Source organism: Bombina bombina, chromosome 11 (genome assembly GCF_027579735.1).
Source record: "Bombina bombina isolate aBomBom1 chromosome 11, aBomBom1.pri, whole genome shotgun sequence".
Lineage (NCBI taxonomy): Eukaryota > Metazoa > Chordata > Amphibia > Anura > Bombinatoridae > Bombina > Bombina bombina.
In genome coordinates, this window is record NC_069509.1 from 39640456 (window position 1) to 39667194 (window position 26739).

The 26739-nt window shown below is 37.1% G+C and overlaps 1 protein-coding gene across 1 annotated transcript in view; it reads right to left on the bottom strand.

Annotated features, from left to right (window-relative positions):
- Positions 1–1285: 1285 nt before the first annotated feature.
- LAT (linker for activation of T cells) overlaps positions 1286–26739 on the bottom strand; it is a 100805-nt gene continuing 75351 nt past the window's right edge. The window contains exons 9-13 of the mRNA XM_053695154.1: positions 19764–19852; positions 19130–19180; positions 18441–18512; positions 14675–14749; positions 1286–1597 (exon numbers count right to left, since the gene is read on the bottom strand). Coding sequence (XP_053551129.1) covers positions 1593–1597; positions 14675–14749; positions 18441–18512; positions 19130–19180; positions 19764–19852 — 292 coding nt within the window. The 3' untranslated portion in view covers positions 1286–1592. The remainder of the gene's footprint in view (positions 1598–14674; positions 14750–18440; positions 18513–19129; positions 19181–19763; positions 19853–26739) is intronic.

Here is a 26739-nt window from a genome sequence, read left to right on the forward strand (position 1 = left end):
TCTATACAGGGTGCTGAAACTTAAATGGGCTGGCTCCTAAGCTTTAAATTCCTGCTTTTTAAATAAAGATAGTAAGTGAATAAAGAAAAATTGATAATAGGAGTAAATTAGAAAGTTGCTTAAATTTGCATGCTCTATCTGAATCACAAAAGAACAAATTTGGGTTTAGTGTCCCTTTAATTACAAAAGTACAGGTTTCTTAACTAATTTCTTGCCCGTAAAGTCAGTTGTATATTCACAAAATACATGCTAACATGAAAAGAATAAAAAATAAAAAAATATTAACATTACTAATTAAAAATAATATTAATAACAAAAAAACACAAAAAGTCAGTATTTGAATCCAATTTGAGGATTCGGAAAAAAAAATCTCAGGTTCTTGTCAATCTGATATTAGCTAAAAAGGAGAAAGAAATATCTACAATAACAAATAAATAACAAATCAAGTTCTCAGTAATACAGTGAAAGTACAAATGTAAGTAGCATATGCCTAATAGGTCATTTCTATGGTTTAAATCTGTTACCAGATATATCATGTTGTTTTGACAGTATTTTTTTAATTATACTTAAAATTATTTTGTGTCTTTGAAACATGCTAGTCTCTAGGACTCTGTGACAAAATATTTGTCCATGAAAAAGAAAGACAAAAATTAATATATAACAACCACAAAGTGCTTCAGTTTGTAGACATTCTGGAAATGTGAAGAGAACGCCCTGACTTTCTACAGCTATAAATATGTAGCAGGTCTCTTTCTGCTAAGCATAAAACTGACTCCACATTATATTTAGGGATGGGCGAATGTCTTTATATTCGAATTCGAATGTTAGAACGAATGTTATTGTAGAAATTTAATTTACATAATTAAATGTTGATATGAACGAATATTCTTAAAAATTCTATAATTGAATGCTATTTACAGTTTTCGAATGTCACTTTCAAATTCAAATGTTCATAATTAGATTGAATGTCAACATTCAATTTAACAAATACTCTTCAGAAGTTCAATAGTTCATATGGTAGGGAATTTAGTAAATTGATAGATAATAAAAACAAATATATAAATTCGAATAGTGCATAATTTGAATATTACATTTAAAGAACGCATTAGAAATACTATTACAAATATATAAATTAGAATTTTTGCTCGAATTCGAATATTGCGTAATTAGTATTTCTAATGCTTTCTTTAAATGTAATATTCTGTTACATTAAAAGAATGTTAGAATGTTGCACAAACATTCAAAATTTGAAACAAACGAACGAATGTGTTAAAATTTGTTTCATTTTTCGAATGTTGCAAAATATTCACCCATCCCTAATTTTAATTAAAAAAAATTAATCTAATAATAAGTAGCAGTATTTCACAATTTTTTGTCACAGTTTCCAACAATTTTGTCAGTTAAACTAAATGTCAGTTTGAATATTTCCACAAAATGTAACGTGTGGTTTCTATAAAATGTTGAAAAATTCTGACAGCCTGAAAACAACAAAATCCAAGGCTATTCAATAAATGTTTTCTCAGGTGGAAACATATTCACGCTTTTTTCTGTGATAAATTAATTTCCTCTTCTTTCGATGCAGATCTTGAATCTCAAGCTGAAATGAAATTAAGATATTGTATTAGATGACAGCAGAAGACAAAATGAGAAGGTTTAGCAGGATCCTGAAAAGTAGTGGCATAAAACACATTAAATTCTACATAAAATGTTTTATCACCTACAGTAAATACAAATATAAACCATATAATCATTATTTATTCTTTTCATGTAATTTACCTCTAAAACGTGTGAATATAACACATGTGCATCCTGCTACGTTACACAGTGATTGCTTGATCAGAGTAGGAGTTTATTTATATTTGTCTCTAAGTTGCCACAGCAAAAGAAAAAAGATAAACATTCTCATGAAGCTTTTGAAAGGTTATTTCACGGGGCTGCCAACTAATTCGCTCAAAAATGAAGTAAACATTTATATACACACACATACATATATGTATATATGTTTACATATGCAGCCTTGGTGGTACTTTAAATGTATTTAAATGCATAACAAATATCTCATAGAGAAAGGTACTCTCTGGTGTTAATTGTTAACTGTATCAAAGTGCCTCTATGAGGTATTATAAATATATATAGATATACGTATGTATATATATATATATATATATATATATACACACACACACATACACAGTATATATATATATATCTATATCTACATATACTGTATATATATATATATATACACACATATATATACACATATATATATACATACACACATATATATATATATATATATATATATATAGTATGTAGTAGTTAGGGTATTTACATTCCTTTCACTGTAAATATGCAACCTTGCTGATTTACATCCCTTCAATCTACTGAACAGATTTAATTAAATAAAAGTAGCAAAACTGCAAAATATTTAAAAAAAAAAACTTGCTGTAGAGCTGTCTTAAATTCCTTATGAGGTCATATGGAAAACGAGACTCATTATCCTCAGACATAGTAGTACCCCAAGACTGGTGTAAAGCTGATGTGCTGCCGCTCTTTAAAAAGGGAAGCAGGGCTGATCCAGGAAGCTATAGATCAGTAAGTCTGACATCAATAGTGGGAAAGATACTTAAAGGGATTATAAAGGATTATATTGATGAGTATATTCGTGTAAACAAGATTATTAGTTCAAATCAGCGTGTTTTCATGAAAAATAGATCATGTCAAACTAATCTAATAAGATTCTATGATGAAGTAAGTAAAAATATAAAGGGGAATCAGTTGATGTAATATAATTGGATTTTTCAAATACTGTTGATACAGTGCCACATGAGATTAATGTACACAATTAAGGAACTTGGAATAGCTGAAAATGTTAGCTCATGGATAAATAACTGGAAAAAATACAGGGCGCAACGAGTAGTAGTAAATGGATCATACTCAGATTGGACATAGGTAATCAGTGGAGTCCCCCAGGGATCAGTACTGGGCTCTTTTCTTTTTAATATATATACATCTGTTGGTGCTCTACAATCCGTTGGCGCTTTACAAATACCTGATAATAATAATAACAGAATTTATGCTTACCTGATAAATTACTTTCTCCAACGGTGTGTCCGGTCCACGGCGTCATCCTTACTTGTGGGATATTCTCTTCCCCAACAGGAAATGGCAAAGAGTCCCAGCAAAGCTGGTCACATGATCCCTCCTAGGCTCCGCCCACCCCAGTCATTCGACCGACGGACAGGAGGAAATATATATAGGAGAAACCATATGATACCGTGGTGACTGTAGTTAGAGAAAATAATTCATCAGACCTGATTAAAAAACCAGGGCGGGCCGTGGACCGGACACACCGTTGGAGAAAGTAATTTATCAGGTAAGCATAAATTCTGTTTTCTCCAACATTGGTGTGTCCGGTCCACGGCGTCATCCTTACTTGTGGGAACCAATACCAAAGCTTTAGGACACGGATGAAGGGAGGGAGCAAATCAGGTCACCTAAATGGAAGGCACCACGGCTTGCAAAACCTTTCTCCCAAAAATAGCCTCCGAAGAAGCAAAAGTATCAAATTTGTAAAATTTGGCAAAAGTGTGCAGTGAAGACCAAGTCGCTGTCTTACATATCTGGTCAACAGAAGCCTCGTTCTTGAAGGCCCATGTGGAAGCCACAGCCCTAGTGGAGTGAGCTGTGATTCTTTCAGGAGGCTGCCGTCCGGCAGTCTCATAAGCCAATCGGATAATGCTTTTAAGCCAAAAGGAAAGAGAGGTAGAAGTCGCTTTTTGACCTCTCCTTTTACCAGAATAAACAACAAACAAGGAAGATGTTTGTCTGAAATCTTTAGTAGCCTCTAAATAGAATTTTAGAGCATGGACTACGTCCAAATTGTGTAACAAACGTTCCTTCTTTGAAACTGGATTCGGACACAAAGAAGGTACAACTATCTCCTGGTTAATATTTTTGTTGGAAACAACTTTCGGAAGAAAACCAGGCTTAGTACGCAAAACCACCTTATCTGCATGGAACACCAGATAGGGCGGAGAACACTGCAGAGCAGATAACTCTGAAACTCTTCTAGCAGAAGAAATTGCAACCAAAAACAAAACTTTCCAAGATAATAACTTAATATCTACGGAATGTAAGGGTTCAAACGGAACCCCTTGAAGAACTGAAAGAACTAGATTTAGACTCCAGGGAGGAGTCAAAGGTCTGTAAACAGGCTTGATCCTAACCAGAGCCTGAACAAATGCTTGAACATCTGGCACAGCTGCCAGTCTTTTGTGAAGTAAAACAGATAAAGCAGAGATCTGTCCCTTCAGAGACCTTGCAGATAATCCTTTCTCCAAACCTTCTTGTAGAAAGGATAGAATCTTAGGAATTTTTATCTTGTTCCATGGGAATCCTTTAGATTCACACCAACAGATATATTTTTTCCATATTTTATGGTAAATTTTTCTAGTTACAGGCTTTCTAGCCTGAATCAGAGTATCTATTACAGAATCTGAAAACCCACGCTTTGATAAAATCAAGCGTTCAATCTCCAAGCCGTCAGTTGGAGGGAAACCAGATTCGGATGTTCGAATGGACCCTGAACAAGAAGGTCCTGTCTCAAAGGTAGCTTCCATGGTGGAGCCGATGACATATTCACCAGGTCTGCATACCAAGTCCTGCGTGGCCACGCAGGAGCTATCAAGATCACAGAGGCCCTCTCCTGATTGATCCTGGCTACCAGCCTGGGGATGAGAGGAAACGGTGGGAATACATAAGCTAGGTTGAAGGTCCAAGGTGCTACTAGTGCATCTACTAGGGTCGCCTTGGGATCCCTGGATCTGGACCCGTAGCAAGGAACCTTGAAGTTCTGATGAGACGCCATCAGATCCATGTCTGGAATGCCCCATAATTGAGTTATTTGGGCAAAGATTTCCGGATGGAGTTCCCACTCCCCCGGATGGAATGTCTGACGACTCAGAAAATCCGCTTCCCAATTTTCCACTCCTGGGATGTGGATCGCAGACAAGTGGCAGGAGTGATCCTCCGCCCATTGAATTATCTTGGTCACTTCTTTCATCGCCAGGGAAGTCCTTGTTCCCCCCTGATGATTGATATATGCAACGGTCGTCATGTTGTCTGACTGAAACCTTATGAATTTGGCCTTTGCTAGTTGAGGCCAAGCTCTGAGAGCATTGAATATCGCTCTCAGTTCCAGAATGTTTATCGGGAGAAGAGACTCTTCCCGAGACCATAGACCCTGAGCTTTCAGGGATTCCCAGACCGTGCCCCAGCCCACTAGGCTGGCGTCGGTCGTGACAATGACCCACTCTGGTCTGCGGAAGCACATTCCCTGTGACAGATTGTCCAGGGTCAGCCACCAACGGAGTGAATCTCTGGTCTTTTGATCTACTTGAATCGTCGGAGACAAGTCTGTATAATCCCCATTCCACTGTCTGAGCATGCACAGTTGTAATGGTCTTAGATGAATTCGTGCAAAAGGAACTATGTCCATTGTTGCAACCATCAATCCTATTACTTCCATGCACTGCGCTATGGAAGGACGAGGAACAGAATGAAGTACTTGACAAGAGCTTAGAAGTTTTGATTTTCTGACCTCTGTCAGAAAAATCCTCATTTCTAAGGAATCTATTATTGTTCCCAAGAAGGGAACTCTTGTTGACGGGGACAGAGAACTTTTTTCTTTGTTCACCTTCCATCCGTGAGATCTGAGAAAGGCTAGGACGATGTCCGTATGAGCCTTTGCTTTTGACAGGGACGACGCTTGAATCAGGATGTCGTCCAAGTAAGGTACTACTGCAATGCCCCTTGGTCTTAGAACCGCTAGAAGGGACCCTAGTACCTTTGTGAAAATCCTTGGAGCAGTGGCTAATCCAAATGGAAGTGCCACAAACTGGTAATGCTTGTCCAGAAAAGCGAACCTTAGGAACTGATGATGTTCCTTGTGGATAGGAATATGTAGGTACGCATCCTTTAAATCCACGGTAGTCATAAATTGATTTTCCTGGATAGTAGGTAGGATCGTTCGAATAGTTTCGATGGTACCCTGAGAAATTTGTTTAGGATCTTTAGATCCAAAATTGGTCTGAATGTTCCCTCTTTTTTGGGAACTATGAACAGATTGGAATAAAATCCCATTCCTTGTTCTCTTATTGGAACTGGATGTATCACTCCCATCTTTAACAGGTCTTCTACACAATGTAAGAATGCCTGTCTCTTTATTTGGTTTGAAGATAATTGAGACCTGTGGAACCTTCCCCTTGGGGGTAGTTCCTTGAATTCCAGGAGATAACCTTGAGAAACTATTTCTAGCGCCCAAGGATCCTGAACATCTCTTGCCCAAGCCTGAGCAAAGAGAGAAAGTCTGCTCCCCACTAGATCCGGTCCCGGATCGGGGGCTATCCCTTCATGCTGTTTTGGTAGCAGTGGTAGGCTTCTTGGCCTGCTTACCCTTGTTCCAGCCTTGCATTGGTTTCCAGGCTGGTTTGGGTTGTGAAGTATTACCCTCTTGCTTAGAGGATACAGAATTAGAGACTGGTCAGTTTCTGCGAAAGGGGACGAAAATTAGGCTTATTATTAGCCTTAAAAGACCTATCCTGTGGGAGGGCGTGGCCCTTTCCCCCAGTGATGTCTGAAATAATCTCTTTCAAATCAGGTCCAAATAATGTTTTACCTTTGAAAGGAATGTTAAGCAATTTTGTCTTGGAAGACACATCCGCTGACCAAGACTTTAGCCAAAGCACTCTGCGCGCCACGACAGCAAACCCTGAATTTTTCGCCGCTAATCTAGCTAATTGCAAAGCGGCATCTAAAACAAAAGAGTTAGCCAATTTAAGTGCTTGAACTCTGTCCATAACCTCCTCATACGAAGATTCTTTACTGAGCGATTTTTCTAGTTCATCGAACCAGAAACACGCTGCCGTAGTGACAGGAACAATGCATGAAATTGCTTGTAGAAGGTAACCTTGCTGTACAAAAATCTTTTTAAGCAAACCCTCTAATTTCTTATCCATAGGATCTTTGAAAGCACAACTATCTTCGATAGGAATAGTAGTGCGTTTGTTTAGAGTAGAAACCGCCCCCTCGACCTTGGGGACTGTCTGCCATAAGTCCTTTCTGGGGTCGACTATAGGAAATAATTTCTTAAATATAGGGGGGGGGGACAAAAGGTATGCCGGGCCTTTCCCACTCTTTATTTACTATGTCCGCCACCAGCTTGGGTATAGGAAAAGCGTCGGGGGGCACCGGAACCTCTAGGAACTTGTCCATCTTACATAATTTCTCTGGAATGACCAAATTGTCACAATCATCCAGAGTAGATAACACCTCCTTATAGCAGTGCGCGGAGATGTTCTAATTTAAATTTAAATGTCACAACATCAGGTTCAGCTTGATGAGAAATTTTTCCTGAATCTGAAATTTCTCCATCAGACAAAACCTCCCTCATGGCCCCTTGAGATTGGTGTGAGGGTATGTCAGAACAGTTATCATCAGCGTCCTCTTGCTCTTCAGTGTTTAAAACAGAGCAATTGCGCTTTCTCTGATAAGTAGGCATTTTGGATAAAAGATTTGCTATGGAGTTATCCATTACAGCCGTTAATTGTTGCATGGTAATAAGTATTGGCGCACTATATGTACTAGGGGCCTCCTGTGTGGGCATAACTGGTGTAGACACAGTAGGGGATGATGTAGTATCATGTTTACTCCCCTCATTTGAGGAATCATCTTGGGCAATATCATTATCTGTTGCATTACTGTCCTTACTTTGTTTGGACACTATGGCACAATTATCACATAAATTTAAATGGGGAGACACATTGGCTTTCATACATATAGAACATAGCTTATCTGATGGTACAGACATGTTAAACAGGCTTAAACTTGTCAACAAAGCACAAAAAACGTTTTAAAATAAAACCGTTACTGTCACTTTAAATTTCAAACTGAAAACACTTTATTACTGAATATGTGAAAAAGTATGAAGGAATTGTTCAAAATTCACAAAAATTTCACCACAGTGTCTTAAAGCATTAAAAGTATTGCACACCAAATTTCAGAGCTTTAACCCTTAAATTAACGGAACCGGAGCCGTTTTTACATTTAACCCCTATACAGTCCCAGAATGAGGCTCTGTCTATAACTAGAAATGCCCCCATCTGAAAAAGGTGTCCAACACAGTGCCTGCCGTTTTTCTAAACGTTCCCCAAGATTATAATACCAATAATTAGTTAGAATCTGCATAATATGCCTAGTAAAGCAATTGTTTTAGCCCAGAAAAATGTCTACCAGTTTTTAAGCCCTTTTTGAAGCCCTTTATTCTTTTATGTTTAACTAAGAAAATGGCTTACCGGTCCCCATGAGGGGAAATGACAGCCTTCCAGCATTACATGGTCTTGTTAGAAATATGGCTAGTCATACCTTAAGCAGAAAAGACTGCTAACTGTTTCCCCCAACTGAAGTTACTTCATCTCAACAGTCCTGTGTGGAAACAGCAATCGATTTTAGTTACTGTCTGCTAAAATCATCTTCCTCTTACAAACAGAAATCTTCATCCTTTTCTGTTTCAGAGTAAATAGTACATACCAGCACTATTTTAAAATAACAAACACTTGATAGAAGAATAAAACTACATTTAAACACCAAAAAACTCTTAACCATCTCCGTGGAGATGTTGCCTGTGCAACGGCAAAGAGAATGACTGGGGTGGGCGGAGCCTAGGAGGGATCATGTGACCAGCTTTGCTGGGACTCTTTGCCATTTCCTGTTGGGGAAGAGAATATCCCACAAGTAAGGATGACGCCGTGGACCGGACACACCAATGTTGGAGAAATATAGTTTTTTGGAGCAAGTATTAAATAGCAACATCTCTATTTTTGCAGATTATACAAAGTTGTGTAAGGTCATTACATCAGAGCAGGATGAACTTGGGGGTCGATCCGATAAAAATCGTCGCCCGCAAAAGCCAGCGACGCCAATATTTACGCTGGTTTGGTATCACATATACGGCGTAACCTAGAAGTTACGCGCGTATATTTCTGCCGTCGCCCGCAGTTTTTTGGGCCATAGGCAGGTATACCAAACCAGCGCAGTTTGGTATCCAATATGCAGCGTAAGGACTTACGTGGCGAAAATGGAGAAATCTTACTCCATTTTCACCTCGCCACAAAAAGCAGCCGTAAGAAACCTTACGCTGACTATTGGAGCCCCGTAACTTCCTAAACTAACTAGAAAAGAAACCTAACACCTAACGCATGCGCAATGTCTATCTACCTGTCACCCGCGATCTGCTAAATAAAACCTAACACCTAACGCATGCGCAATGTCTATCTACCTGTCAACCGCGATCCCCCCCCCGAAATCCCTAATAAAGTTATTAACCCCTAAAACCGCCGCTCCCGGACCCCGCCGCCATCTACATAAACTAACCCCCTACTGTGAGCCCCTAAAACCGCCGCCATCTAACTTATCTATCCCCTAATCTGACCCCTTACACCGCCGCCACCTATATAAAAATTATTAACCCCTAATCTAATCCCCCTATACCGCCGCCAGCTATATTAATATTATTAACCCCTAATGTAAGCCCCTTACACCGCCGCCATCTCTATTAAAATGATTAACCCCTAATTTAATCTACCTACCCCGCCGCCAGCTATATTATCTATATTAACCCTAAGTATATTATAGTTAATATAGGTATTACATTATATATATTAACTATATTAACCCTAATTATATTAGGGTTAATATAGTTACTATAGTATTTATATTAACTATATTAACTCTATCTAACCCTAACACCCCTAACTAAATTTATATTAAATTAATCTAATTCATATTATAAACTAAAATATTCCTATTTAAATCTAAATACTTACCTATAAAATAAACCCTAAGATAGCTACAATATAATTAATAATTACATTGTAGCTATGTTAGGGTTAATATTTATTTTACAGGTAAATTGTTAATTATTTTAACTAGGTCTAATAGCTATTGCCGCTTGGAGGAAGACGTCGCCGGAGGAAGAATTCTTCTTTGCCGCTTGGAGGAAGACATCGCCGGAGGAAGAATTCTTCTTTGCCGCTTGGAGCAAGACATCGCCCGGATCGGATTAGGAGTTCGGCCCGGTGTGGTGAAGACAAGGTAGGGAGATCTTCAGGGGGGTAGTGTTAGGCTTTTTTAAGGGGAGTTTGGGTGGGTTTAGAATAGGGGTATGTGGGTGGTGGGTTGTAATGGGGGGGGGTATTGTATATGTTTTTAAATGCAAAAGAGCTGAATTCTTTGGGGCATGCCCCCACAAAAGGCCCTTTTAAGGGCTGGTAAGGTAAAGAGCTTTGAACTTGTTTTAATTTAGAATAGAGCAGGGAATTTTTTTATTTTGGGGGGCTTTATTATTTTATTAGGGGGCTTAGAATAGGTGTAATTAGCTTAAAAATCTTGTAATCTTTTTTTTATTTTTTGTAATTTAGTGTTTGTTTTTTTTTGTAATTTAGTTTAGTTTATTTAATTGTATTTTTAGATAGATATTTGTAGTTTATTTAATTTATTGATAGTGTAGGTGTATTTGTAACTTAGGTTAGGATTTATTTTACAGGTAATTGGGTAATTATTTTAACTAGGTAGATATTAAATAGTTCATAACTATTTAATAGCTATTAGACCTAGTTAAAATAATTAACAATTTACCTGTAAAATAAATATTAACCCTAACATAGCTACAATGTAATTATTAATTATATTGTAGCTATCTTAGGGTTTATTTTATAGGTAAGTATTTAGATTTAAATAGGAATATTTTAATTAATAATATTAATATTAGATTTATTTTAATAAGAGTTTAGTTAGGATGTTAGAGTTAGATAGGGTTATTATACTTAATATATATATAATTATAATAACGATATTAACTATATGAACCCTAATATAATTAGGGTTAATATAGTTAATATATATAATATAACTATATTAACCCTAATTATACTAGGGTTAATATAGTTAATATATATAATATAACTATATTAACCCTAATATAATTAGGGTTAATATAGTTAATATAGCTGGCGGCGGTGTAGGGGGATTAGATTAGGGGTTAATACATTTATTATAGGTGGCCGCGGTGTAGGGGGATGTAGATTGTAGGCAAAAGAGCAGTTTACTTTGTGACAAAGCCCCGCCAAAAGCCCTTTTAAGGGCTGACAAAAGAGCTGTTACTTTGGGGCAATGCCACGCAAAAAGCCCTTTTCAGGGCTATTTGTAGGGTTAGACTTAGGTTTAGTGGTAGGGATAGTTTAGTATTTTAGGGGTTAAATAATTTAATATAGATGGCGGCGGGGTAGGGGGATTAGATTAGGGGTTAATAATTTTAAAATAGCGGCGGGGTAGGGGCTCACTTTAGGGGGTAGGTAAGGTAGATGGCGGCGGTGTTAGGGGCTCACTTTAGGGGGTTATAGATTTAATATAGCTGGCGGCGGTTTAGGGGTTAATAACTTTAATAGGTAGCGGCGGGCTCCGCGAGCGGCGGTTTAGGGGTTAATACATATTTTATTGTTAGGCTAGTGAGGGGGGATAGCGGATAGAGGGTTAGACGTGTCGGGCTATGTTAGGGAGGCGTGTTAGACAGTGCGGGCTATGTTAGGGAGGCGTGTTAGACAGTGCGGGTGTTTTAGACTTTAGTCAGGTTTTATAGGCGCCGGCAGTTTCTAACGTGCCGCAAGTCACTGGCGACGCCAGAAATTTGTACTTGCGCAGATTTCTGGACATCGCTGGTTTGTCAGACTTACGGCACGTTAGCATCTGACGGCGACTTATATAGGATAGCTCGAGTTGCGAGCTGAAACTGCGGGCGACGCCGGTTCCCTCACTTGCGCCGCAAACTACGATCTATATCGGATCGACCCCTTGCTTTACAAGTGGATTTGCAAAAATTAGAAGAATGGGCAGGTAAATGGAAAATGAGATTTAATACTGGAAAATGCTTGGTTCTACATTTTTGAAGTAAAAAAAACAGGCTATTATTTAATTGGGACTAGACTTAGCCAAACAGAGGAGGAAAGAGATTTGGGAGTAGTAATAGATAACAAGCTAAAGATGGGTGCACAAGGCAGGGCAGCAGCTTCTAAGGCTAATTCGATACTAGCATGTTTTAAAAGAGGCATTGATGCAAGGGAAGAAAGCATAATTATGTCACTATATAAATCCCTGGAAAAACCTCACCTTGAGTATGGAGTGCAGTTTTGGGGACTGGTCTTAAAAAAAGACATTGAAGGCTTAGAAAAAGTTCAGAGAAGGTCCACAAGCTAATAAGGGGAATTGCTAAATTAAGCTATGAGGAGAGGTTAGCCAAACGGGGTCTGTTTTCTCTAGAAAAAAGGCGCTTGAAAGGGGACATGATTACATTATATAAATATATTCAAGGCCCATATACAGAGGTGGTAGAAGCTCTGTTTATTCCAAGAGAATTATTTGTGACAAGAGGACACAATTTAAGGCTGGAGGCAAGGAGATTTAATCTCCTGCAACGTAAATGTTTTTTCACTGTAAGAGCAATAAAACTGTGGAACTCATTACCAAAGGAAGTAGTAAATGCCAATAACTTAGATACATTTAAAAATGGTTTAGATACATTTCTGGCTAGAAACATAATTCAGGAATATGACTGCTTGCCACCTTTTTAATGGGACTAATTTTAGCTGCACTGAAGATTTTATGTAAGTATTTTAGATTTGTATAGGTTGAACTCGATAGACTTCTGTCTTTTTTAAACCTCATCTACTATGTTACTATGTTACATGTATTTTTTTCCCATCTTAATAGCTTGAAAATACTGACCCAATTTAATTCGAAATTTTTGAATTTGAATGACTTCCTGTGCAAGCTAAGCTGACAAATGTATTAAAGTTCTGAGCAGTTATATACATTAAAGTGAAAGTAAAGTCGATCGGTATCAATGTAAGTAGTTTAAAAAATAAACCCCACTTTTATTTTTTGAGGGTTTTTTTAATTATAAAATAAAACTTTTATTCAGGATAGTCAATCTGATTTTAACATACCCCTTCTCCTCCCGACGCCGGTATACTACTTTTTTGTTGGTGATGTTAACTCATTTGCCCAATTGATTTTCTGGCCGTTAGGCGGCCAACTCCCCACACAAAATTCCCCTTCTATCCACCGCGCCTGCGCTTAATTTAGCGTCTTAGCCATTGTATATAGACGTGCATTACGCATGCACACCACTCCTCATTTCATTAGTGAGCTTGGATGCCTCCATAGAGAGCGGGTCTCTATGTCACAGAACTGAGAAAATCACTAGGAAATAGAAAAGGGGCGTAGGAACGGAGTGGTAAGGATCTCAAACTAAAATTTAAAATAAAAATATTTAGGAATCATTTAAAAAAAAAATAGCGACTTTTATATGGTAATAAAGCTAACTACCTATTCCACACTGCCCCACTTTACCTTCACTTTAAAAGAAAACAAAAAAAAACATAATTTAACATAGATTACTTAAAACTTACTTGGGGCATAAAAACCAAAATATTTATATGATCAAATTGACTTGGTTAATTGCATTCTTTGTTAAAATGAATACCTAGATAGGTAGCGTACATGTGTCTGTGTCACTAAAGGATACCAAAGAAAACAGTAAAAAAGTAAATTTGATAATAAAAGTAAATTGTATTATTTTTGTGCATTTGATCTGAAACATGAAAGAGAAAAATTGAGCTTTATGTCCTTAAGGGGAACTTAAAGTGCTGGTAGATGCTGAGACACCAAGCAGAATATACAGGCACGTGAGGGTAGTTCTCCTCTGCCAGAGCATATTTATATACTAATTATTCTATATGTACGAGTATAAATCAGTATCACCTGTTCCTGGAACATTGATAATTTGAAATACAACAAATCATTTATTTTTTCTGTTCAGTAAGGCCAAAACCAATGTATTCTGGTTTAAGGTGCTAATTACAGTTTCTACCAGCAGATGGCAGCAGAGATCCTGTAACAGTGATTATAAATACATATATACATACATACTTACACGTACATACAAGGTTGGATTGGCCTACTAGGAGATTTACAGGTGGGGTGCAGCATCTGGGTTAATTTAAGGGGGTAGTGCTGCTGGCGAGGTGATGCAGTGCTATCACATCCCTTCTTTTTTCCTCTGAGCTATAACTTGTAAGTTTTATTTCCAATGCCATGTACCATTTGGTAGCCCTAATTTGAATAGTTTCTAGTGTCTAGTCAATTCACAATGTGAGACAGAGTGACACACTGCTTTGAGTGTCTTCTCCAGATCACAGTATGGATAATCATTTTCACACTGTAAAAGGGAGTCATGGATAAAATTGAGTTGTAGGGTGTCTATATACTGTAACAACAATCTGGCATTTTTTATTATTATTATTTATAAACTGATATAATTTAATTCTGAAAACAAATATTGGGGCAAAGAGTATCTCAATAATTCACATGAGAAAAATGCAGTGTGTATATTCTACGGACTCAATGGAAAGCAGGGCTGGTCTTCAAAAAAATGTCTGGGCTGCTTTTTATTCCCAGTCCGGCCCTGTACGTTTGTTATTTCCCCCCTAAAAACAGAGCATTGTAAAACTAGAAGTTATTTTAATGTTGTCTTTAATATTTCAGACCCGTCTCTTACCAGGAAGCTTCTTCTCGACATTTTCATAATCGTTTGTGTCATCTTCACTTTCCTGGCCGCTCTGGTATTCTGCAACTGCAATAATAAAAAGATCTCTGTGTTATCTCGTTCTTCATTTAAATTTGCAATAACTAACACAAATGTTTCCTGCACTGTTTTTACATAGGTAAACCACAATACAAGACAAAATATTGTGTGAGAGGTGCGCCAAAAAATCGCCCCCAATGAGGCAAAAATACAACAGATCAAATTAACATAAAATACAAACAAATAACACTGCACATATATTTAACCTAATACTCATATGAGCAAATAAGGTGAAAAACTCCACAGATGGTCCTTCAACAGCAAAAATATATATGTGTGACAGGCAGGCAGCTCTCTCGACAAAGATGGATCCAAAGATATCAAGTCCTATAGGACCAAAAAAGAAAAGAAGAAGAGTCGCCCTTGGTGCAATAACTCAAAGACAATGTAATGGCGTGTAGCAACAGCAAAAATGGTACTCACAAATGGAGATGCACATCCAGTGCAATACAACACGGACCGAGGCTTCAGAGCCGCTCAGCTGACTTGAACACTCCAACAGAGCAGCTGGGTCACGAAGGGGCTCGTGATGTCACAGCTTCCGGTTCCAGCGGGAGGAACACAGCCAATAGTGTGGTAACACCTACAATAGGTCTACGTAATGCGGGTTCCCAAGCATATATCCAATAATGAAGGAAGAGCAAGGTTCAAATAAAAGTTGGATTTATTAAAATAAGATAAAAATGTTGCACAGCAATGCGTTTCTCAGCACAAGCTGCCGTTTCAACAGGCTGTATACTACATAATAAAACCTTGCTCTATTTAAAACCCTCAGGCAGCCAATCAAACCGTCTACAGATTACACACCCACAACATCAATTGATGCCTATTGGATGGTGGGATCGGCAATAGGATCCTATTGAATTATTAGTTGTTTAAGTGGCTGAGAAATATAGAAAGGCCAATACATCACAGGTACAAAATAACAACAAACAATAATATCAAAATGACTTTCTATACAAGACCGCTATCTGAACAAAAACATATTAAAAGTGATCATAAAGTGCATCATTATCATTACAATCAAACAGAACATGATAAACCGTGATACATGTTACAAGTGAAGTAACTAATTAAATAAATATAGTAATATAATACTATCGGCTATTAATCCAAATAATGTTATAGTGATTTAAAATAAACATACAATAAATGTCAGGAATATATAATAATAATAATATATGCTGAATAAGCTATATGTAAATAAACAGCATTTAAGCATATTTCATATAAATAAATGTAAAATAAAAGCGAGTGCATAATAATATAAAAATGTGACTTAATTCGTAATTTCATGATAAATTCATATTGATCTATAAGTGTAAATTTGAAAATGCATATTTATATAAAAATCAATAAGTGAACATACAAACAAAAGTTATTCTACACATAAATCTGAATGGTAAGTGTTCCTATCCTTTATTGCAATAGTTCCCCAACATGATAAGGGATCAAATTAATAAGCCTTGTATGATGACTACACAAATGAGACCAACCCTCAGTGAACAATAAACCCTGTATCGAGATATTCATGAGACTAAGGCAGAGGTGATATCCCACTGTTATGGTTGCTAAAAAGCCACCAAATCCACATTCATATTAAGTCCCAAGGGATACAAAGTCTTTAATTTGTGGATCCAGTAGGTTTCCCTTTGCCTTAGTCTCATGAATCTATTGTAAATACATGATGTGGGGATGCCTTCTATAGGTGTAATGGTATAACAATTAGGATTCCCATCATGTTTCATATGGCAATGTCTGATAACACTAAGTCTTTTTTTTAATAATACTGTGATAGTGTTCAGACCATCTATAGCTCAGGTACCTAATCGTCCGGCCCACATATTGAATTCCACATTCACAAGATAACAAGTAAATTACATAGTGTGAAGCACAAGTCAGTAAACTTCTGATTTGGCAATTTTTCATATTTACATGGGAATGGAAAGATGCCCTTCCATTACAATTTACAACCCTACACTTGAATGCCCCTTTCCTGATTGTGGATGTATGTTTAATATTTATATTTCTATTATTCTGAGGACCAGCTCTAATAGTATTTTTGTGTTTAACAATTTTGCTTGGGGCTAATATGTTCTTAAGATTGTTATTAAAAAAAAAAGCAACCAATCATTCAATAGGATCCTATTGCCGATCTCGCCATCCAATAGACATCGATTGATGTTGTGGGTGTGTAATCTGTAGACGGTTTGATTGGCTACCTGAGGGTTTTAAATAGAGCACGGTTTTATTATGTAGTATACAGCCTGATGAAAAGGCAGCTTTTGCTGAGAAACGCATTGCTGTGCAACATTTTTATCTTATTTTAATAAATCCAACTTTTATTTGAACCTTTCTCTTCCTTCATTATTGGATATATGCTTGGGAACCCGCATTGCGTAGACCTATCGTAGGTGTTACTACACTATAGACTGTGTTCCTCCCGCTGGAACCGGAAGCTGTGACATCACTGGAGACGAGCCCCTTTGTGGGCCAGCTGCTCTGTTGGAGTGTTCGAGTCAGCCGAGCGGCACTGAAGCCTCGGTCCGTGTTGTATTGCACTGGATGTGCATCTTGGTTTGTGAGTATCATATCTGCTGTTGCTACACGCCATTACATTGTCTTTGAGTTATTGCACCAAGGGCGCCTCTTCTTCTTTTCTTTTTTTGGACTTGAACTGTTTTTACATAACAGATAAGGTGCAAAATGATTCTTGTCTGGTATTGAGCTGATATTTTTTATCAGTCTGGCTGTGTGTTGTGGGAATTGCACTTGCTATGTGTGTATAGTGACAGCTTGTAGTTCCAAGACCATACAGCATACCTCCCAACATTTAATTACTTTCTACCATGATTAGAAGTTTGGGGGTGGAGATAATTGAGTCAGGAGCTCGGTAAGGCGGTGGGAAGTAGGGTCTGGCAAGGTGGGTGGGTCAGTCTAGGGTGAAGTCATTTGGGTGAGGTGGGTTAATCCAGGTATGGATTGGTGTATATTTGGGGATTAAGTGGTGCTCAGTTTCACAAAGGCAACTTCATTGTTAAGGCGAGATCATCTTCAAAATTGATTGAGAGATGATTACAGTTGGGGGGCTCATGGGGGCAGTGCTCCCCCGGGCATGCCACTGCTTGCACAACAAACAAAAATGTGTAAAAAGCGATAATTATATCCGCCACTTGTCACCAAACTGGTTATATAAAATATTGTAATTATAAAATATTCTCAAAGAAGTCTTGCTGAAACCTCGCAGACACAAATAAGGGGCTGTCAGTGGGCATTTCAGGGTGTTCTAAAGATGTGGTCCCATTCAAGCATGAGGAATTCATAAAGACTCAATTGCCACTGTGATGTATCTTGTCTTGCGGCCGTGTCTCGCTATTTCACACCTAACAAGGTTCTCTAGTTTTTGTTTTCTTTCATTTTTCTTTAACAGTTTTTAAGGAGCTTTAGTGAATCTAAGCCTTTGTCTTGTAGAATGAAGGCCATGAGCAGGAAGACGTTGTGTAACTTACCATAAACTAACTACAAAAGGTAGATGCACAAGATAAAATGGGATGTGTTGCACAAAGATTAAGAGATACAAAAAAATGTAAAATTAAAAAAGATTTAAATATATTACAAATACATTTAAAAAAATATATTTTCTTCTGAATGATCCTGAGACGATCCACACCAAACTCACCAACAATAAATGCATCATGCTGTTTCCCGGCTTCCGCCATGCTGGGCATATTAACGTATTCCAGGCTCTCACCTGGGGACAAAGAAGTAAATCTGTCACTAATTTAAAAAAAAAAGTTAAAGTGCCAAAAGTTAGAAATTATGCTGGACCCAAACCCTTCACTGCCACAAAATCCTTATATCTCATCATCCACCATGTCTATCATCAACTCCCCCCCATAACCAACACTTGTATCTCTCACCAACTGCCCCTTATATAACCAACACTTGTATCTCTCACCAACTGCCCCTTATATAACCAACACTTGTATCTCTCACCAATTGCCCCTTATATAACCAACACTTGTATCTCTCACCAAATGCCCCCTATAACCATCACTCTCATCTCTCATCAACTGCTCTCTCTTTAACTAAAAATCTAAATTGCACCCTCTAGGTCCACTTGTATCAACTACCCACAATATCCCAACACTTTAGTCTCTCAACTGTGTCCATTAATAATGTGAACACTCTGGTATCTCTTCAAGAATCTTCCTGTAACCTGGTTATCTGTCATCTGCTTTCAGATGTCACTGCTACATTGAAACCTTGTGTGTCATTAACCGGTTCCTTTATGTACGTAAGCACACTTGTTATGCTCAATGTCAGTTACTTTAATGAAGAAAAACTAATGTCTAGATGGTATCGTACCCATTGAGTCTCTTGATTTCTCCACATTCTCATAGTCATCCGCTATAGTTGCTGCAGGAAAAGATTGATAAGTAATTAATTGTTATTAAAAAAAAAAACCAGGAGCAAAGTTATGTTTGATAAGTAATTATTGTTATAAAAAAACAACCCAGGAGCAAAGTTATGTTTGTTTTCCAGTCTAATGTCTAACTACACATGTGTATGTGCATTTTATTATATTGACTTGTGTAAAAATATAATTCTGCTTTTTACATAATTTTGCGGCTAAAATGTTGTAAAACTGATATCTTAGGGCAGGATTAAAGTAGGTATCTGTCTTAAGGTGCTCAGTATATCCTTCTGTTATCAGTCTACCAACTATTATCCCACTCTGCCCATTGCATACCAATCATTTTTTTATAAAACTTGAGATGTAGTCTATGGAGGTGTGGCTTGTACATTCCATGGGAGCAAAAGATGTCCAGGGGTTGGGTTAGTAAGTAAACAAGTAAAGTTCAACCCATTCAAGATAAAATGTAGGATGGATGGAATGAAGGACTGAGGTTTCAATTTTAGATTGTCTTACAAACTTCAGAAGTATTATCTTGGTAGAATGCTGAGTGGTGTCTTTGGAATGAGGAGTACATAACCTTACCTGAGGAGACACTGGCACTGTTATCTAGGCTCAAGGGCACAGTAAGACCAGAACAAGGAGCTACGTCAACTTCATCTGGAAGCACCGTACTGAGAACATATAACAAAAATTAATTTTTCGGCATATAAAATGCACTTAATTATATAATTTACATTTCTGTAGATTTACAGTCTTCTGTTCCAATTGGAGTATACAATTTAGAGAAGCATAATATCTAACAGCAGTTCTATACTACAAGGTGTAGGTGGCAGATTTGATTATCAAATTAATTTTCAAGTTATGACTGATAGACTACATCTTGCAAAACTGTCTTGCACTCTCCTAATAGGGATTTTATTGATTAAATTATATGTTAGTATAACAAACTATATGTCTATGAATAAGGCTAGTGTTTAGCCAAAACACATCAGACAGCCATACATGTATGACAGTAATTTAAATATTAAAATCTGTATCTTGTTTTTATTTTTCGTCTACTAATAAAGGTAATAGAATTTTACCTTGCCCATGTAACCCGCTCAATCTCATTAACTGCAGTTCTGTTAATACCCCGCACTTCTCTTGTGCCCTTTGTAATGCACACTCTATATGTAACAAGCTCACTTCAATACACAACCTATTAATTTCACAATCACTTAACCTGTTAGCTAACTTGGATCTCCTCCTCTAACACAAACTGCTGTAGCCTCTCTGTCCTATGGTGACTTGAACTTCAGGTAGATTTTCAGTGGTAGATAGCACAGATCTTTAGTGTTAAATTCAGGCTGGATGTATAACAATCCTTCTGATGACAAAAAGAGAAGGGCTTGGTGTGTATGTAAAAGCCGATTAATAAGAGTGCAATATACTCACTCCATAAGTTGCATGATATCCGCTTGTCTGGAGTATGTCACACAAAGGTCCAGTAGCAGTGATCCACAGATGTCTTGTAACAATAATGGTTTAACAAACTGAGAGCAAGAAAAAAACTCCAGAAAAAAAAATATGTAGAATCTGTTATAAATTGAATAAGTAGTAACTTACTCCATCAAAATTGGACGTCCGGCGATGTGACAGCAAAGGAACAAAATCATATTCCAATATAGATCAAAATTATTTATTAGCTCAACGCGTTTCAATGTATGCAAACGTCTTTTTCAAGAGCAAATATAAAACAGGTAAAAGCAGTTGAAAGATTTGTAAGCTGTAACAATTATAGCCATTTTAAATACAGGTGATCTATGTTCCAACTTCCTGTGTAAAACAGCAAATTGGACTTACAAATAATTAAATTAAAAACATCCGATATAACTCCTATTCATCCCTAACCAAATGTATGCATAATTACAAAGTTAGATTTCCAATTATGCCGCTAAATAAGTTAAAATTTTAGTGTAATGTCAAATGGTTAGGTGTGAATATATGTATCAACCAATGACAATATGAATTGCTATATGATAGCCAATGAGGGAGCTCAAAAAGAATAGTCCTCAATCAAGTAGTATTGTGCAAATAGTTCCGTTTCAGGTCCTCTTTTGTCACATGATGTTACGGACCTATCAGGAGAGAAGAACATCCAAGATGGCGTAAACCATATTATAACCAATGGAAAGGATCGTAAACATCCAGAATGTTTTCTTCTCTTTACGGGTCCGCAACATCATGTAACCAGAGCGGACCTGAAATGGAACTATCTGCAAATTACCACCTGATTGAGGACTACTCATTATGATCCTTTCCATTGGTTATAATATGGTTTACACCATCTTGGATGTTCTTCTCTCCTGATCCGTAACATCATGTGACAAAAGAGGACCTGAAACAGAACTATTTGCACAATACTACTTGATTGAGGACTATTTTTTTTGAGCTCCCTTATTGGCTATCATATAGCAATTCATATTTTCATTGGTTGATACATATATTCACACCTAACCATTTGACATTACACTGAAATTTTTACTTATTTAGCGGCATAATTGGAAATCTAACTTTGTAATTATGTATACATTTGGTTAGGGATGAATACGAGTTATATCAGATGTTTGTAATTTAATTATTTGTGAGTCCAATTTCCTGTTTTACACAGGAAGATGGAACATAGATCACCTGTATTTAAACCGGCTATAATTGTCACAGCTTACAAATCTTTCAACTGCTTTTATGCAGTACTCAGGTAAACACTTGTTAGGAACTACAAGTTTAAATATACCCTGTACCTTTAAATGAGGGTTTGTAGCTCTAGTGTGTAAAAACCAAGTAGAAAGTGTAGTTTTTACGGTTTATACAAAGTGAGACAAATACTGTTTAGTAATTGTATAACTTATATGAATAAGTACTGGTTATCCAATAAGTAGAACAAATGATGTGGATATAAAGAAATCTTTCCAGTTTGGAAGAATATATAAAAGTCTGAATTAATGGACTAATAATAAAGTCTTCAGGTAAAAACTCTTTAGTTCATAAGAATTACAACGTGGAATCTTCCAAATAAATATCCCAGATGATTATTCCCGCACTCACAACAGCCACACTAACATATTTACATTTCCATACATACTAACAGTTCCGGCGATTTTATCATAAGAGCAGGGAGAGGTTAACACAGTAACTCCGATAAAGTAGAGGATTTGCAAATGAGCACAACCAAAAAAGGTCACAGGTAATGTTTGTACATTACCAATCTGTAGCGTGGAGAGCGGTATGAAAGTGTCCCAGTCTAGGAGCTGCAGCTGTAGAGAGAAGGCAGAAAACGTCAGCTCATGAGGAGCGGTAACCGCTGTGTGAGTGCGGCTTGGCCGGAAATCCGAAAGTAGATCCAGAGGCTCAGGAATCCTATGTCACGAACTCCGGAGTAAAAGTTCTTGAGAGATGCCTTAGGAAAAGGCAGTAAGTAGAGCGAAGACAATTATAAACTTTGAAGATAAGGTTAAAACCTTATAACAAGACCTTTGATAAGGTTAAGATTTCGTGTTCAGCATAGCACATACGAATTGAACTTTAATTTTCAGGCAATTATGACCTGAGAAGTGCTTCCTTAAATAGGGGTGAGGGTCAAGTGGAAGTGAGGATTTAAAGGTATATCACATTTTACCTGTTTTATATTTGCTCTTGAAAAGACATTTGCATACGTTGAAACGCATTGAGCTAATAAATAATTTTTATCTATATTGGAATATTATTTTGTTCCTTTGCTGTGACATCGCTGGACGTCTAATTTTGATGGAGTAAGTTACTACTTATTCAATTTATAACAGATTCTACATATTTTTCACTGGAGTTTTTTTCTTGCTCTCAGTTTGTTAAACCATTATTGTTACAAGACACCTGTGGATCACTGCTACTGGACCTTTGTGTGACATACTCCAGACAAGCGGATATCATGCAACTTATGGAGTGAGTATATTGCACTCTTATTAATCGGCTTTTACATACACACCAAGTCCTTCTCTCTTTGTCATCAGAAGGATTGTTATACATCCAGCCTGAATTTAACACTAAAGATCTGCGCCATCTACCACTGAAAATCTACCTTAACTACAGTCCCTGGGGAGAGACTGAAAGAAGGCAGCGGTCTAACCACTAGGAGAGTATTTGTTCTCAGTCCATTTGTAACAGATTGTTTTTTTTACCATCTTACAATATCTGTACATTGTTTCCTCTGTATTGACTTAAACTTCAGTCACACTCCCAGGCCAGGAACCAGACTTCCTCTTTTATGTAATCCTGCATTCATTTGACATCTGAGTCACAACTCCCTCTTGGTTTGCTTAATTTATCTCAAACCATTTGTTTACAGTTTCCTTTAACATCATACCCTCTGATCCTTTGTCTCTCTCAATTGGAGTACCACAAGGCTATGTCTCGGGTCCCTTACTTTTTGGAAAACTTATATAGAAACATAAAAACATAGAATTTGGCGGTAGATAAGAACCAAAAAGGCCCATCAAGTCTACCCATATTACAGGTTACTTTTCCTTAGGAAAGCCTTATGCATGTCCCAGGCATTTTTTAATTCCTTTACATTCTTTGTGTTTACCACCTCAAATGGAAGTTTATTCCATGAATCCACCACCCTTTCTGTAAAAAAAATGCTTCCTCAAATTTCTCCTGAATCTGCTACCCTCTAACTTTAGATTGTGACCCCTTGTTTTGTCCTCCTTTGGCTTAAAGTACCACTTATATGACTTATATGCTGATGACACCCAAATCTATCTTTCATCTCCTGATGCCTCTCCCTCTTTACTCAACCAGATTACTAACAGTCTCTCTGAAATTTGCTCTTGGATGTCTTCACACTACCTCTAAGTCAATCTGTCTGAAACTGAGCTGCTTCTTATCCCCCCTCCCCTCTCAGAGACCTCCAACACCTGACATTTCTCTTACAGCTGGAAAGTTACTCTCAACACATCACCCCAGGTGTCTTGGGGTCACACTTGACTATGAACTTACACTCACTCCACATATTAAAGCTCTTACCAAATCCTGCCATGCACACATATGTAACATTTCCAGAATTCATCCTACCCAAAAAAAATCTTGAACTGCCTTGACCCACTGTTGTAACCCAAATATCAAAGAATACTCAAGAATGATCCTTTTTGCTTAGTTAAGCTTGTATTCATAATAAACAATAAATGTCTCCAGAGACTACATCATAACATATAACAGTGGCAAAGTGTTTGCTGAAATTACAATCCATATAACAAGCTACCCTTAACCTTATATCTCGGCACACTCAACCTGTTGACTGTAAACTCTTCGGAGCAGGGCACTCTTCCTCCTGTACTATATTTGTTTAGTCTGTTATGTTTTCTATCTTATCACAAATCTTTGTCATTGTATCTCTGTATCCAGTGCTACAGAATTTTGCAGCACTATACAAATAAACTATAATAATATGTTTCCATATTTTTTTGCCGATTTTCTATTTTTCCCACAACTAGTAGATATAATATGGATTTAGGATGAAAATGATTTATGAATGCATTTTGTCCAAATTGAGTTTCACCATGACACCAGATTAAGTTGTAAAAAGGGATTTGTTTATCAATAAATCATGGTTTGGCACAGTCACTTTAAATTTCCTGACACTATATGCTCACTGCTATTTCCTTACATTTGAGTCATTCAAAAGTAGACCACATGTACACATTTTACCAACAATATATATACTTCAGCTTATAAACATCATGGCAAATATGACACAACAGATGAGATCATTTGCAGGTGTTAATCAGAATATGTTTCAGTGGTTTTAAGAGTCTAAGTAACTTCATGGGATCTACCTGTTTTTGTGATCCTGGCAAATTAAAATCATGTTTGGGAATGAATATTCAACAAATAATTAGCCTGAGAAACATACTATATATATCAAAATGTATTGTTTACCTAAATAGGCAAATATAGTAGGTGACAATTTGTCAAACAAATTTCGTGCTTTTAGTGCTACAAGACTTGCTCTGAGTGATTCCATCGTGTAACTGCTCATTCTGCATGCCTTTTGGTATGTTTAGACAATGCTTTGAAAGCTTTTTGTTATTGTGAACCTCAGTTTATTTTAGGGAAGACTAAAACCTTGTAAGACCACATATATCCTTCATGTGCATGTGTATGTACTTATATAGGGAAGACTAAAACCTTATAAGACCACATATATTGTGCATCTTCACATGTATGTACTTATATAGGGGAAACTAAAACCTTATAAGACCACATATATCCTGCATGTGCGTGTGTATGTACTTATATAGGGAAGACAAAAACCTTATAAGACCAAATATATCCTGCATGTGCGTGTGAATGTACTTATATAGGGAAGACTAAAACCTTATAAGACCACATATATCCTGCATGTGCGTGTGTATGTACTTATATAGGGAAGACTAAAACCTTATAAGACCACATATATCCTGCATGTGCATGTACTTATATAGGGGAGACTAAAACCTTATAAGTCCACATATATCCTGCATGTGCGTGTGTATGTACTTATATAGGGGAGACTAAAACCTTATAAGACCACATATATCCTGCATGTGCGTGTGTATGTACTTATATAGGGAAGACTAAAACCTTATAAGACCACATATATCCTGCATGTGCGTGTGTATGTACTTATATAGGGAAGACAAAAACCTTATAAGACCACATATATCCTGCATGTGCATGTGTATGTACTTATATAGGGGAGACTAAAACCTTATAAGACCACATATATCCTGCATGTGCGTGTGTATGTACTTACATAGGGAAGACTAAAACCTTATAAGACCACAAATATCCTGCATATGCGTGTGAATGTACTAATATAGGGAAGACTAAAACCTTATAAGACCACATATATCCTGCATGTGCGTGTGTATGTACTTATATAGGGAAGACAAAAACCTTATAAGACCACATATATCCTGCATGTGCATGTGTATGTACTTATATAGGGGAGACTAAAACCTTATAAGACCACATATATCCTGCATGTGCGTGTGTATGTACTTACATAGGGAAGTCTAAAACCTTATAAGACCACATATATCCTGCATATGCGTGTGAATGTACTAATATAGGGAAGACTAAAACCTTATAAGACCACATATATCCTGCATGTGCGTGTCTATGTACTTATATAGGGGAGACTAAAACCTTTTAAGAACACATATATCCTGCATGTGCATGTGTATGTACTTAAATAGGGAAGACTAAAACCTTATAAGACCACATATATCCTGCATGTGCATGTGTATGTACTTATATAGGGGAGACTAAAACCTTATAAGACCACATATATCCTGCATGTGCGTGTGTATGTACTTACATAGGGAAGATTAAAACCTTATAAGACCACATATATCCTGCATATGCGTGTGTATGTACTAATATAGGGAAGACTAAAACCTTATAAGACCACATATATCCTGCATGTGCGTGTCTATGTACTTATATAGGGGAGACTAAAACCTTTTAAGAACACATATATCCTGCATGTGCATGTGTATGT